Source organism: Telmatherina bonti, assembly GCF_933228915.1.
Source record: "Telmatherina bonti genome assembly, chromosome: 10".
Lineage (NCBI taxonomy): Eukaryota > Metazoa > Chordata > Actinopteri > Atheriniformes > Telmatherinidae > Telmatherina > Telmatherina bonti.
In genome coordinates this window covers 26,213,147-26,228,084 of record NC_136628.1, presented here as the reverse complement: position 1 = coordinate 26,228,084, position 14,938 = coordinate 26,213,147, and the positions used below count along the sequence as shown (strand labels likewise).

The window sequence follows — 14,938 nt, the reverse complement described above, 5'->3', positions numbered from 1 at the left end:
CCTTCTTGTGTATAAGACTGATGAAAAGAGGAGGAAAACAGAAAATGATGTGTGGTGGGACTGTATGCACAGATACTAAGCTGACCAATCACCAAACTAAAACTGCTAATATGCTGTCCTTCTCTAAGCCCGATCATGTCTCACTTTATAGACAGACAATGACAGTGCAACACATGACCAGAGGATTTCAGTGAGATAAGCATGCATCAAGTCTACCCAACACTGCTTTGCATTTTTCTGCTTGACTTTTAGAAACCCTTACATTGCAGACACAACGTGACATCCTTAGTTTGTTCAGTCAACCGTTTGATTATGTTCAAAGATAAATAAGTCAATAAATGAATAAATAGAACTGTATAAACCTGCTTTTTTATTAACTACCATAAAAGTGGGAAGCAGCTTCTCCACTTCAGTCCAGTAAAATGATAAAACTGCTGCTGATAAGTTGGTAAAGTGCAACAGAATTTACAACCTATTGTCACATTCCTTTAGTTTGGTGATTCCCTGTCTTTAGAAGTAAGCTGTAATCCTAACACTGATATGTCGGGAACTGTTTTAAAACATAAAATGTGACAATTACGCAAAAATAATGCAAGGAAATGATTTAATCAAGCAATACATTTTAATTATGATCAAAACTATACGACTTGAAGTAGTAGGAAAAACAAACTCCCAGAAAACCTGCAGTTTTCTGGGAGGAGCATATGTGAGGAGCATAAAAACTGAATGCTGCCTCTCCGTGTTTAGTTCTGTCTGGGAACAAAGAGTAACCTTGACCCTGATGACCTGAGGGGGTTTGATTGGTTTATAACAAACTGAAGATGCTGAAGGACAGGAGTTATATGATCCACTTCGTTGCTCTTAGCGTTCTGGACTAACTGCAGCTGTCTGATGAACTTTTTTCGGAGACCAGACTGACTTCACTACTGTCTTAATGTGACCACTGAAATTCTGGTCTGAGTCAACGACTTCTGATGGTTTTCAGCATCACTGTTGGAAGTTAATGGGTGATTTTTAATCTTTCTTGCTTGGCTCCACAAACAATTATTTCACATTTGTTAATTTTTGATCAGTGCATTTGATCAATGTTTGGATCAGGCTGCAGTCTCCTGTTGAGACAGGTAAGCAGATGGGTGTGTCATTAGTATGATGAACATATTTAGTTGATTTTCATTATTTAAGCACATGGGAGCATGCAGATGTTGAACAGCAGTGGCCCCAAGAGGGAACCTTGGGGAACTCCACAGGTTATTTATATTTATAGTTAGCTATAGACACAAAGTAGTCGCCGCATCCAGCTTCACTCTCCACCACATAACATCAGAGTACGTCCATGAAAAGAAACGAGCTGAGAACAAAATGTTTGCTCTTTGCTTTTCCACAAAGCAAAGCAAATGCATTTTGGTCTTGGTGTTTTTTGTTTTTCTGCAGCAACAAAATGTTGGAAACTCTTCCAGAACAGGAGAAGACTCGATCATGTTGATTAACCTAAAAAAACAAACAAATGTATTCAGTCTGGATTCAGTAATTGGTGTCTTATAATTTTTTTTCTACATTTTGATTGTTGTTATTTCTAATATTTCAAACATATATTTAAAATGTTTGTTGCAATTTTTTCATATATTTATGTCATTTTGAACATTGAACTGTTTTACTGTAGCAAATCCTTGTGATGCCAAACATTTATTCATTCTGTTTACATTATTTCTGTTTTAAAATAAATGTTTTATGTAACAAGGTGCATTTTCAGTCATTTCTAAGTGACTTTAAATGACTGATTTGTTTGAAAAGTTCCATATTAAGATTTTACATTACAATTTTGAACAAGACCTTGTTGAACTTCAGCTTTATAGGACACATTTGGGAAGCAGGTGGTTGCTTCCAAATAACAGCAAGATAATGTTCCTATGTCGCATGTGGACAGATTTTTAGTTAATTTTCTTATGTGCATTGTGGATTCTCTTTTTTCTTTCTTTTTTCCCCCAGGAGGAAAAATCTGAAGAAAAAGCTATGTTTATTTGTATTTACCTTATATATCTCAGCTGCACTTCTTAGTCAGAATAGAAGTAAGAAAAAATGTCAGTTTCTATGAAAGATTTATTTTTACTGAGTGAAGAGTGCACTTTACTCTGCCGCACCTGGTACATTGTGAATTCACATCCTGCTCTGTCCCACTGCTCCCAAACCATTTTAACGCTTACCCTGTCTTACAGCCTCGTATCCCCAGCGAGCGCGCTCAGTATGGGTTCTGTGTCAGAACCTCAGGGTGTACATAGGATCAGTTAAAAACCGTGGCAAGAACTTCAGGCTGACATTTGATGATTTAAGGTTTATACTGATCATCACAGATCACTGAATGTCAGGGACCATCTAGTCAGGGCTGATATATTCATCACTGAAAGCAGGAGATGCACTCGGATGATACACCGCTTCTGGTTTCCGTCCCTGTCAAAAACGAACAGTGTGTAAGGACTCATCAAAATGTGTGAGGGCTTTCAGCAGGAAAAAAAATGGCTCTTGACCTGGACTGCTGAGAAATGTCATACATCAGGTTCTGCAGCTGTGACTTACAAAACCGAACCAGCAGTAACGGATGAGTTACAGCATCTGGCTGTGGATTATAAAAAAAAAAATGTCAGAAATCTGAGGCCTGCTAATAAATGTACGGTGACACACGGCTGCAGAGTAACAGCCACATGTGTCATCCTCTGGCAAAAAAAAGCAGATCAGTTTTATATGCTTCATTCCAACAGTGGGGTTTCTTATTAAATCCTAAATACAGCTGATTGTAAACTGAAATATGACTTCTTTTCCAGTGTGTTTTCCATTAGTACACATTTCTCTTCTGCAGCTCCTTTTTGCCTTTTAGAGAAAGCTGTTTTCTCTGATTGTCGCCTGCTGAAAGCTCACCCCGTCATCATCATCATCCTTAAGGCTGTCCGAAGGTGAGGAGGGGCTTGGCGTCTTGTTCAGAAGCACCTCAGATCAATTGTTGATACAAAGATCAAACCTTTTACTGACCTTGGTACACTGAACAATCTATTTCAGCACTACTGCACTGAGCATCAAGCCCCATGCGGCCTCCATGAAGTACACAGCAATCAAGGTGAAATTGAGGGGGTGGCAGCAAACACCAGTTCACTTATTTTGACAAAGTGGAAAAATGTGTGTGTTCATGAGTTTTAGTGGGAAGGGTGATGGGCAGCATACAGTGTCAACAGCCTCCATGGTGAACACAGTTCTTGGAGATGGAATTTGATTCTCTTTTTGATTTAGACTGAAATTTATTGTCAATTCTGAATGTGCAAGTCAGAGTTAAGGCTGTAACCGCACTCATGTTACAGTGGGTCCGCTCCTTTACCATCAGCTGGGCTTTGACCTGGGGGGATGTGATGACGAGTGGCAGAGAAGGAGCTTGCTGCTTGCATGGAGAGGAGAACGTATGCCAGTGGAAAGAGGCTTTGTCAGACGTAAAGAGGCATGGATCTTTAAGGGTGAAATTTATCATAAAAGAAAAAAAATCAATTAAAAAAAAGCCATAATTTTGTGCATATTTCATTCAGGATATGGTGTCCAGTGTACATCAGTGTTCCACTGGAGGTCTCATAACGAATCAGGACAATGAGTTGGACTGGTCGAGAACAAATTAATAAATCAGCAGAAGTTGTTTTAGGAATCATAATAATGCAAAGTTATCTGCTGAACTTTAAGAAAAGACCACAAATCAACTTTATTTATCAAGTTGTTTATTTACAAACTGGGTTTGTTCATTCCACCCATGTGGTTAAAAGGGGGGTTCTGAACAAGCTGTTGGATCTGAGTGGGTCATCTGGTTTTATACCTCAGCTGAACCTCTGCCCACCCGGCTCTCCGCAGGATCGCCTGGGCACTAAATGGTGCTGACCCCTGTAATATTTCCTCCAAATGAAAATAAACAGCCCTAAAAAATAAAATGACTTGACATGATGTGTGTTAAATCTTCATCCACAAGAGGGAGACTTTGACCACAATCAGCATGTTGGTTCAGTCATCGTGCAGCAGCTCCTCAAACCAGAAGGAACGCAGCAGGATCCTGTGGTTTCACACACATCACCCTCATTAAACAAGGATAGACTGAATATACTGAGCAGGAATATATGCCAATAAAAACAACATCAACTTACTAAAATTCAGATGTCAGGACATACAAGAAAGCCTCCCATGCAGAGATTACAGCATTACAAAATATAAACTGGGATTAAAGTGTCAGGTTAGCAGGAGAGGCTGTTTGGAGGACTTGTTTCACTTCTACATACCTACAGGCGTCTGGAAAATGCTCATCTTACACTGCGAGCCGGCCTTCCTGAAGTCTGAGGCAGGTGATGTCCTCTTTTCTCTTAAGCAACTGCCTTTTCACCGTCTCTCTGAAGCAGACCATGTTCTCAGGTCTTTTAAAGCTAAATAAAATAGTTGCATCTTTCTGAGTTTCGTTCCCAGTCAGGAGGTCAAACCATCGTGCAGAACGCCGACCTGTGGACATGAAGCAAAGACCAGTTTTGTAAGAAGAATTTACACATGGACAAGAATGCTTGGACCCTATTTAAAAGGACAGAATATGAAAAACAGCTCTGACAAAAGGAATTATATCCTCACAGAAGATACTATGCATAGCAGTGCAAAAACACAATGTAAACATTCAATAACAAAACAGAGAAATAATAAGTTCTCACCACACTGGTTTGTAAATCATCTTATTTAAAACTGTTATGACAGACCTGTTAAACCATTCACATGCTTTTTCCTCTCTTTTTCTGTGGCTTTGTCTGGCCATAGCTTCCCATGTGGCACCTGATTGCTGGTTAGCAGAAAGGCGCAGCATGTGCTTCCACACCTGAGCAAAATCTGTCCTCACAGGTTTTTATAAACACATTCATGCAGGTAGGAAATGGGAAATTGGGGTTTTCTTTATTTATGTGTTGATTATCGCAAGTGTACTGTCTGCTGGTAATATGAAGGTTCTATTTAAGGGTCTCTACTTTAAACCTGCTGTTTTCTGAAGCGGTTGTTCATTTTTAAAGTGAATATATCTCTGAGTTAATGCTGAGAAATAGAGAAGAGTCACAACAAACAAACCTGAGCTGTGCAGCATGAGCTCTTCATCAAGTCAGACAAGGATGAAAACCAGCATCCCCTGACTTTTGCAGTAACTTGGTGTGTGTTAGTCCTGCATCCACAAGGGGGAGACTTTGACAAAGAATCAGCATCTGGGTTCAGACGCTGATGTCAGAGACTCCCATAGATTTGCAGGGTCCAATGATTCTTGAGAAAAACTTAGGAAAGCCAACTCAACAAAACATCTATCTGTCTATCTATCATGCAATATTACCTAGACAGGGGGACTTTATTTTGGCTTCCTCTGAACTTCTGATTGCATATTTCCCACTGTTTAGTAAAAATATACCTAGTTCCTAACATGATCTTTTAAAAAAGGTGTTTTAAAAAAAAAAAAAAAAAAAAAAAAAAAAGACCAACATTTGAACTGTGAATCAACTATTTTGTTCTGGTTCAATGACAGCCTGCTTTCATACCTCAATCATATTGCTCACATTTTGGCATCATCTGTACAAGATGACAGCTAACTCATGACAAGCCCTTGAGATATTGACATTTTATGTTTTAATAAACTGCTATATTTTTGGAAAGGACTTTTTACTGCATGAGTCTACTTAAATGTCCTACTTTCTTTACATATCAGTGTAAAAAAAAAAAAGAAAAAAAAGGATAAAAAAGATTTTTTTTTTACTGGAAAGTTGAATATCTCAATTTTTGTGACTATATAAAACAGTTAAAACATCTAAATCTTCCACTGAACCTTATCGTGTGTATTTTTCTATTATTATTAATCTCATTTTCATATTCCTGAGAGGAAACCAGTGTAGCAACACCAAAAGCATCATTAGAAAACTTTCTACTTAACACAACAGTGTGTAAACCCGTCAGCTGGTTTGAACATCTCACCGTGCTGGTTCTGACCTCTCTTCTCTCCATGGCAACAGCTGATGGTATCAGAAGTGATCACAGGGTAAGCTCTGCCTGATGCTGTCCAGTAATCCGAAAGATGGTCTGCTCAGCTGCTGCGGTCTCAGGCAAACTCTCCTAAAATGAGGGTTTTTTTGTTGTGTACTTTATTTCTACGTGTCATACACCATGAGGTGTTTGGTCATCTACTGTCTACTTTAGTTATACAAACAAAAGGCAGGTCCAGTGATCTGTGGTGCAAAAATCAGCTTCAGCTGCTAAAAGGTTGCAACTTTAAGAAAATCTTCCAAAGATAAAAAAAAAATGCATTTATAGCAGTTTCATTCTGTTGAAGTGTTGCTGCTTCTTTTGTCTGTTGTTCAAGCAGACGTTTAAGGACAGTTTGTAGAAGTGGCACGCAGAAATAAAAAACCCAGTGATGTAAAGACTTAAATTATATTTAATAAAATAACTTAATACCAGCAGAGAAGCAGATCTTAGATTAACTGTGTTATCGTAATTTTGGTTTGTTTTTTGAAGTAAGTTAAAAACTGTCTAATAAAACTATTTTTCACTTACATGAATGAAGCCACCCAGTGTTAATAGTGGAATTATTACATCCAATTTGTTTTATTGTGTTCTTCCTGATTTTTGGTTTCATATAAATCTTAGTTTCATGTTCCCTTTCCGCCCCCACAGTTTCCCTTGTGATTTCTTTCCATATGGAAGTTTGACCATGTACAGTTAGGTGAGCTTAAATCACTCCTCCTGCTTGTTGTCTTGAATTTAGATTCCTTTATTTTTATAGTTTCCCTATTTAATTATTCATTTTTAAACCACTAAATTCTTAACACCAGATTTTAAAATCAGTATAAATCATATTATACAAAATTACTTCAATAAATGTGAGCAGATTAAGCAGTTTACTTAATATTTTCTTTAAAATTATAAAAGAAACCAAGTTTGATACAAATTATTGCTCCCAGCAAAGAAATGCTTTTTAATGCAATTTCCCCTCCGTAAGGACGATGAAAAGTAGAAAAAGATCAAATAAATGAATTAACAGAGCACTGACAACTTTCTTTCATGCAACAAACAAGATAAGGTGTGGTACACAGATGTTACCAAGAAAAAAAAAAAAAAACCGGGGGGGGGGGGGGGGGGGGCATTAAAAACAAAACACATAATTCATGAAATTTAACATTTTAATGAAAACTAAAACAGTGAACACTGGAGTCTCTTTTTCTTTATTGACTATTACATTGTTTGGAATTTTAGGGTTATTATCATGCTTTAAAAAAAAAAACAAAAAAAAAAACATTGTAATGTGACATTTGTTCAATTCAACACAAAAAAATGAAATAAAATCAGACTGCTCACTTAAAAACTTAAATGCCAACCTTTAAGACATTTGGAAAAGAAATGCTATTGCCTCATATTTTAGGGGCACAAGAGATGGAAAAGGGATAAAGAGGAGGAGCAGACTAAAGCAAAAGGAAAAAATGATGCATCATCGAGCATATTTGAGATGACGCACAGAAAGAAAGCAAACAGATGATGTGCCCAAATGATCTCTCACCACTGAATCCCGTAAAGATGCGTCACCTTTGATTATTTTGCTCTCTGAAACTGCCCCCCCTCAGGTGTCTGAATAACAACAAACGCCCCCAAAACGAAACACTTCTACGAGACAACGACAGCGTAAAGGAGTGACAGTTTTTTAAAGTCGAGCACAAACACCAAGTCCAGCATTTCCCATTACAGATGACTGATAACTGGATAAAGGAAGCAGCACTTTCGGTATTTGTTTTACCTTTTTTTTTTTTTTTTCCCTTTTCTTTTTTAAGATTTCTCCTCTCACACAGCATAACGATATGCTCAAAGCGACATTCAGCTGCTACAGAAGTGAAGTCACTAAAAACTCCTCTGAACCCGGCAGGATGTCAGGAAGCTGGTTGTGACGACATCAGCTACGCCCCTCATCCCTTCATCTGTGCAATTGCCATTCAATAGCTGAATATCTGAGTAGTGTACCTTTGGCAAAAGCAGATCCAGAGTTGTTGAACTGCACGTTAACACCTCAGTTCCCCTGACAGTATGGTCAACAATACCACAAATAAAGAATATATTAAGAGGAACTGCAGATGCAAAGTATGTCGATGCTCATCACTCCATCACAGCTATCGGAAGAAATGCATTAAAATAATCTGTATAAAATCTGCTGGAAAGAACAACTCAAATATATTAACATTGGCGCTATTGAGGGGTGGGGGGGTGGGGGTCTACATCAGCCTCAAAAGATCAAAAACTAAATATATCTAAAGCTCAAAAATGAGTCATTTTGATTTTTCTTTATCATTTATTCATTTTAGTCTCATTCTACTTGTGCATCTATGGATAAATTAGGTTATAACTAAAAAAAAAATATATATATAACATCTTTAAAACATGTTAAAATATCAGCTTGTTAAATGAGCTCAAATTATGTGCTACTTCAGACATTAATTAGACAATGGACTGGTTTGTGTATACACCAGCAACAGTTATCCGTCCCCATTCAAAGTGATTTTGGCTTTAGATCACACAGTTTCGAACAAAAGCCATTAAAACTAAAACAACAAAAGGAAAAACTAGAGAAAAAGAAAACATTAAATGTTCATTGCTTTCAGCTGTGTCCATGTTGGTTTAAAAAGGAAAGAAATTCGGATTAGCTGTATGAAAAATTGAAATTGCAAATGGTACACAGAAAGAAAAAAAAAAAGTAAATGGCACGGATATATGCTGGAAGCAGATTCAAAACAATCAAAACTGCTCAAAAAAATGAAATGAAATTCTCCCCTAACACAGGCACCTGAACATATGGGGGGGGGGGGGGGGGGGGGGGGGGGGGGCATACGGGGAACTTGCATATAATAGGAAGAACTTGCTATGCTCACACCCAAAACACAACATGCCACTCGCAACCTGGAAGCCTGCATCCTTGAGGTGATTGCACATCCTGAGGGGGGAGAAAGAGAGAGAGAGAGAGGAAGGAGGGGGGGGGAGACGGGGATAAAAACATACATGTTCAGCAGGCTTTTCTGCCTCAACACACCAACGGTCAGTGACCCTCAATCATTGATTAAACCATCGACTCAAGAAGCAGGTTTTGGTTTGCAGGCTGCAGCACTAAATAATAATCTATCTGGATAAATGCATATTCAGCCTTGTTGCTGCATTAAGTGCTTCAAAAAACAGAGGAGCCTCACGGTGGGAGGACGCTTGTAGATTTTCTCGTACCAGGACCATCATTTTAAAAACTAAACAGAAAAACAACTTTCTTTTCTTAATCATTCGTTGTAAGACTACTGTAGCATGACACATTTCAGTCGCCCTGTTTGCATTTAGAAGCTTACAGATGCATCGATGTCTAGGGACAACTTCCAGCCTGAATCACCAACATTTACCCGACTCCATCTGGATTATGTGCAAGCAGATGTTACATTAAAGTTTTGCGTAACTTTATTTAAAGTTTAAAAATCAACTTCTCCGGCAGAACAAAAAGGAGGAAAAAACAAAAGAAATATATGTATCACTGGACTAAAGGCTCCTTCTTTACGGCTGCTTTCTCCTGAACTAGATTCAACAAAAAAAACTCTTCTCATTGAGAGGGCAGCATCAGATGATGCTCCGCACATCACAAAGGACAAACCAAAACATTTTAATGACAGGAGAACTGATGGCAACTGGATGTGGAAGTTAAACATATAGACAACTTGTACCAGTGGGGGGTGTGAGGGCGAAAAAAAAAAAAAAGAGAGAAAGAATTTGCTGCAGTTACAAGTTTCCCTTTCTGCATACAAGTACAAGCTGCCTGCTTGAGACACAGTGGTATGAAGTGTATTGAGAGCCCAGATTAGAGTTATCCCGTAGAAACACCACTGATGTTACGCTTTACCTAAAAAAACAAAGTGCTTCCCTTTGAACAGATAACAGAACCAGCAAATACTGCAAGTCAAGGATGCACAAATAAAATAAAAAAAAAACAGCACGAGGAGCAATGTGTTTTCCCAACAGGAAAATTTCTCCTCAATGGAGAAAAACACACAAACAGGGAAAACTTGTAATAAGCCCAAAATGATCTACAGTTTTCCTCAAACAAAGTTGTTATTTGGTGTGTTGTCACATCATGAGACTATATAGTCAGACTCCAATTCAGGTATTTCCATTGTTAGAACATTACACGGGTGGGGGGGGGGGGGGGGGGGGGGGGGGGGGGGGGGGCATTTGGCAATAACATTATCGAACATAGTCATGGCTTTATCAACACTACCTGAGTTACATTTAATAATTCTGTATTTAGACACATTTTCTGAGAAGTAACAGCCCAGAGCCATTCTTTTTTCAGTTTTTTTTTTTTTTTTAGTCAGTACATATAGGTTTCTTTAGTATTTAAGATAAAGGTCATTTGTTTACATAAAGTGCCATTAATCCACACATGAACCAAATCATATCTTCTGGAGAAAAGAAACCAAAGCAGTTCCTCTGTGATGCCGAACAAAACCAATTCTGATTTGGAGACGGTGATGTCACAGCTGACCAGTTAGAAAATTTGGGCTCCCTAGAAATCCGTTCAATCATTTACACCTTTCGACATGAACTCTTTTAGACAGAAAATAAAGTGCAACACACTGAAGATGCACCTTTAACATCGTGAATAAGCTGAACTGCAGGCTACACCAGCATTTTGGCCGATGGCGGTGTAGTTCAACATAACCCATTTGACATGGCGTTATTGCACACTGGTTTCGCAAACGGAAAAAATTCATCCACAGTAAAAACATAGCATAAATCATCTTCACATTTCTAGACAGGCAGACAAAGTGGCTAGTTGGGGAACCTAGATAAGTATTGCAACTGTGTTACAGTTATGTTTGTATGTTGAATAGTGACCTCTGACTCATTTCCACCAGTTAACATGCAAAAAAAAAAGAAAAAGAAAAAAAAATGCCACAAAGCAAAAAAGCAAAGACTGAATGCTGTTTGAAAAAAAAAAAAGAAAATACATTACATGTTGTTTTAACAAAATGAATTAAATGAACTAAAAAAATGTAGGCAAAATAATGTCAGACATCCTGAGTTTTGCTGTTAGAAGAGCGCAAAACGCAGCTTATTGAAAGTCTCTTGTTTAACAGTTTGCCACCCAATTTCTGCTCAAACTTAAATTCATTTAAATAAAAAAAAAAAAGGGGGTGTGTGAACTTGAATTAAGGACAGTTTGACAATTTAATGACCATCTGCATGAAATGATTAAAAAGAAAAGACTACATGAAGTGTTTTTCTGGATAAGCAGAGACCCATTTTAAAACCTTTAGCACAACTAATGAGCATGAAGGGGCGTAGCTTTCCTTCAAGTTGGGCACTTGAGTACCTGTGCCCTGGGTCACACTGTGATGACAATAACACTTGTGTTAGATCAACTTAAACAACATAAAACTTTAATATATATCATTTCTGGGCTTTGGGTTTCCCTAACGGATTTAAGACAATGTTCTCCCTTCCTGTTTGGGGCCTCACTTATAGAGCATCCACTACAATTTTAGCAGGATTCCTGTTAAAACACTGTTATTCCACAACTTAAAAGGCATTCTTAGAGTGTCTTCGTTCATCGGCGATGAATTCAAGCTTGCACACAGATGTGTATGTATAACATCTAACATATCTACAATGAACTCATTTGAATGCGTGAAGAAAGAAAATGACTGAAGCATCCCATAGCCAGACTGAAGGCTGCCGCAGTTCAACAGGATAAAGGCTTTAGGGAGGTGCAGTCCAACACACCTTCCTTTTGTCGAACTCCCAAACATTATCCCTTAAAGAGCCACGAGACAAACGACTGGCACAACTCGAAGTTGCATGAGTCCATTCGTCATGTTGAAGAGGCACCGATCAACTTCTTAAATGTCCATCCAGAGCGTGTGTGTGTTCGTCTGATGCCCCAATAAAAAGTCTAACACCCAATGTTCCAAGGAAAAATCATGCTTAACTAGCAGTGTTTTCACAGTTGTCACTTTATCTATCCAACGGGATTTGTTGTTTTTTTCCAAAGTAGATAACTGCAGCACCCAGAAGAGAAGAAGGTAAGTACTGTAGACCATCTACCTCACTGATCAGGTCCATCCTTGGTCTCATCATAAATCACTATTCTTTTGGGATCTACAGCAGAAGGGAGAGAGAAGAATTAGAGTTAATATCATGGACACACTGATTGCTCACACCAGTACCAGGAGACCCCTTCACCAGTTGCTTGTTCTACAGAATAACCCGAAACAGTGTTTCTGATAAGCAAACCAAAAATGAAAAAGTGGATTTTTGCATAATTTTCTGCACTGTGAGGCTTTACTGTCATAACTCAGCTGGAACCCCGACTCTAAAAACAACAATTCCCTGATTTCCTTCTGAAGCATGTTCATACGGCCAATAAATCAGGGCAAAAAGATGCATGGATGATGCAAAACGGACTGCTTCATGTGCACCAGAAAAGGATTTAGCTCCTCTTTGTAATATTATCAAACTGTGTCCTCCAGTTTGTTCTCTAACAAAATGCTTTAAGAGGATGTCTGAGTCAGGACTTGCATCCATTTTGTCTCACTGTAAACTGCCTAAACTGAAAACATCATTAAGCTGTCGCCAGACAAGACGTTGCTCTTTTAAGAATTCTTTTGTCAGCACCAGGAACCAAATAAAACACGCAAGCACTTGTCCATGCGCCAGCCGGCGTAGCTCCTCACACAGATCACAGAACGAGTCTGATGTCTGAACACACCTACACACCCAATCACACTCAAAGAGCAAGTGTCTCCAAACTTTTGACTGATGAAGTAAAAGTGTTGCTTCTATTCAGCGCATACGAATCTGATCTTGACAACCTTATTGTCTTTAAAGCATCACACCCCTTTGAATCTTCTTTGCCACTTTTAGAGTCGCATGGATCCCTGGTGGGTAACCGCTGATTTGGAGATAAATCAAGGCAAATAACGATAGTATGATAACCAGATGGCTATGGGTTTCTACACATTTATAACTATAAATGTAACATCAAACCTGGCCTCCCAACATAATGAATTTTTTTTTTTTTTTTTTTTAAATGTTTTGTTAATATTTTTGTTCACATTCCTGCAAAACAGGGTTAAGAAACAAACGAAGACAAAAAAAATGGATTTACCTTGTTTTTGCAAGTTGAAAATGGATTCCATTTCTGTTACAGGAAAACAAAAATACACATTAGTGAAGCGGTAATGGACTGCAAGGAAGACTCACAGATAATGCAACTATGATCCCTTTTATACAGCACAGCAGACACAAAATTCATACAGAAAATATATTAAATAATCTTGACAAAAGCTTTTTTTTATGTCACAGTGATTAAATTCAGATTCTGCAGGTCATTTTTAAACTGGTGAGGAAACAAAAGATGAAGAAAGACAACAGTGCTCTCAAGAATTCTGACAACATGTAGTTTGGTAGGATTGTAAAACAAAAAAGCTGCTTGTGGATGATGTGGCAGCTCATGAGGAGAGTTCTGTAGGATCTAAACAGATAATCTGTAGACACATGACCAGAAATGAAACCACACACTTAATTATGTGTCAAATTATCTAGAAAATAAGAGTGAAAGTTACCTTTAGTGTGATAGGTGACAGCAGCTTTAATATCAAAGGACCCCCAGCTACACCTCTTGCCAATGTCTTTAGTGTGGGCCTGATCTTTAGACGAGCCAAACAACAGTTTGGTTTGCTGGCCCTGTGTAGGCTTAGCACCATTGTCTTTACTGGGGGCCGACACAGAAAAGCCTCCACCCTTGGCCTCAACTTTAGTTTTTTCCTGACCAATTGGCTGCAACTTGGTCTCCTCCTCATTGATCACACAAGCAGGAGAACAAGCATTTGCCACTTGGCAAGGGGCACAAGTCCTTTTCTCTGGGTCTTGAGACAAAGTGCCCGGTTCTAAGAATGACGGGCTCACATCAAAGCAGGGCTGGGCAGCCTTGGCTGCAACAGTCTGACTCTCGCTTTGAGAAGTCACAGAAATCTGGTCCTCTGCAAGCACCTGTCCATTTCCTCCTTCTAGCCCCAAGTTGGGCTCATTAATGAAGGAGAGCCCCCACTGATTCTGGAAGATGTCCCCCAGGGCTTTCTGATTTGTCTGAGCAGCCGGTGGGTCAAGGTGACGAGCGCTTGGGAGCATAGGTTGCATATTTAAAGGGTAGATCAAAAGTGTACACTTTCTAAGCTCATATGCGTCTCCATCTACAGGACTTGTTGCAGAGCTACAGTTACTTTCCAAAGAGGATGCTACATTCTCGCCACATGGGATAGATGGAGCTGATTGAATACTACTAGCAGCAGGAGCAAAGAAGGTACCCACAGATGGGCAGCCGTTTCCATTTCCAGAAACAGGACCGTTAGTAAAGCTAGCTGAGGTGATAGTTTTCATAGCAGACATCGGAACCTGTGACAGTCTCACAGGAGGAGGCACTGCCTCTCCTCCGCCTTGAGCTACTTTATTGAGGTTCTCTTTAACTTTACTTGCATAACTGATCTTGGGAACTATTTTAGCACTGCTATTGTCCACAGGAAATACTGGAGGGGGCTTGAACAAAGTCCACGAGTCCTCTTTTGAAGGTGAGGAAAGCTTGCCTTTGTGCCTTTCCTCTGATTTTTTACCAAAGGTGCCAGCTGTTTTGCCATCAGAGTTTTTTCTCTGAGATTCACCCAATGAAGCCTCTGGCACAACAGCAGCCCTTTTTGCTGCCGACTGAGCTTCTACTTTATGAGTGGATCTGTGGCCATCGGGTCTGGAGGACATTCCTTTCTCCGTTGCCTCAAGATTCAAAGCCCCCAGTTCCTGTGTAGTGTTGCCAGGCTGCATATCTTTCTCCTTCTCTTTAGTCACATTAACA

General features: G+C 39.0%; 1 protein-coding gene across 1 annotated transcript in view; it reads right to left on the bottom strand.

Annotated features, from left to right (window-relative positions):
* Positions 1 to 7,234: 7,234 nt before the first annotated feature.
* The window catches only part of nufip2 (nuclear FMR1 interacting protein 2), a 9,892-nt gene continuing 2,188 nt past the window's right edge, over positions 7,235 to 14,938 (bottom strand). Inside the window, exons 2-4 of the mRNA XM_079248145.1 lie at positions 13,659 to 14,938; positions 13,202 to 13,234; positions 7,235 to 12,192 (exon numbers count right to left, since the gene is read on the bottom strand). The exon at positions 13,659 to 14,938 is cut by the window's right edge and continues 409 nt beyond it. Of these exons, the coding sequence (XP_079104271.1) occupies positions 12,140 to 12,192; positions 13,202 to 13,234; positions 13,659 to 14,938 (1,366 nt within the window). The 3' untranslated portion in view covers positions 7,235 to 12,139. The remainder of the gene's footprint in view (positions 12,193 to 13,201; positions 13,235 to 13,658) is intronic.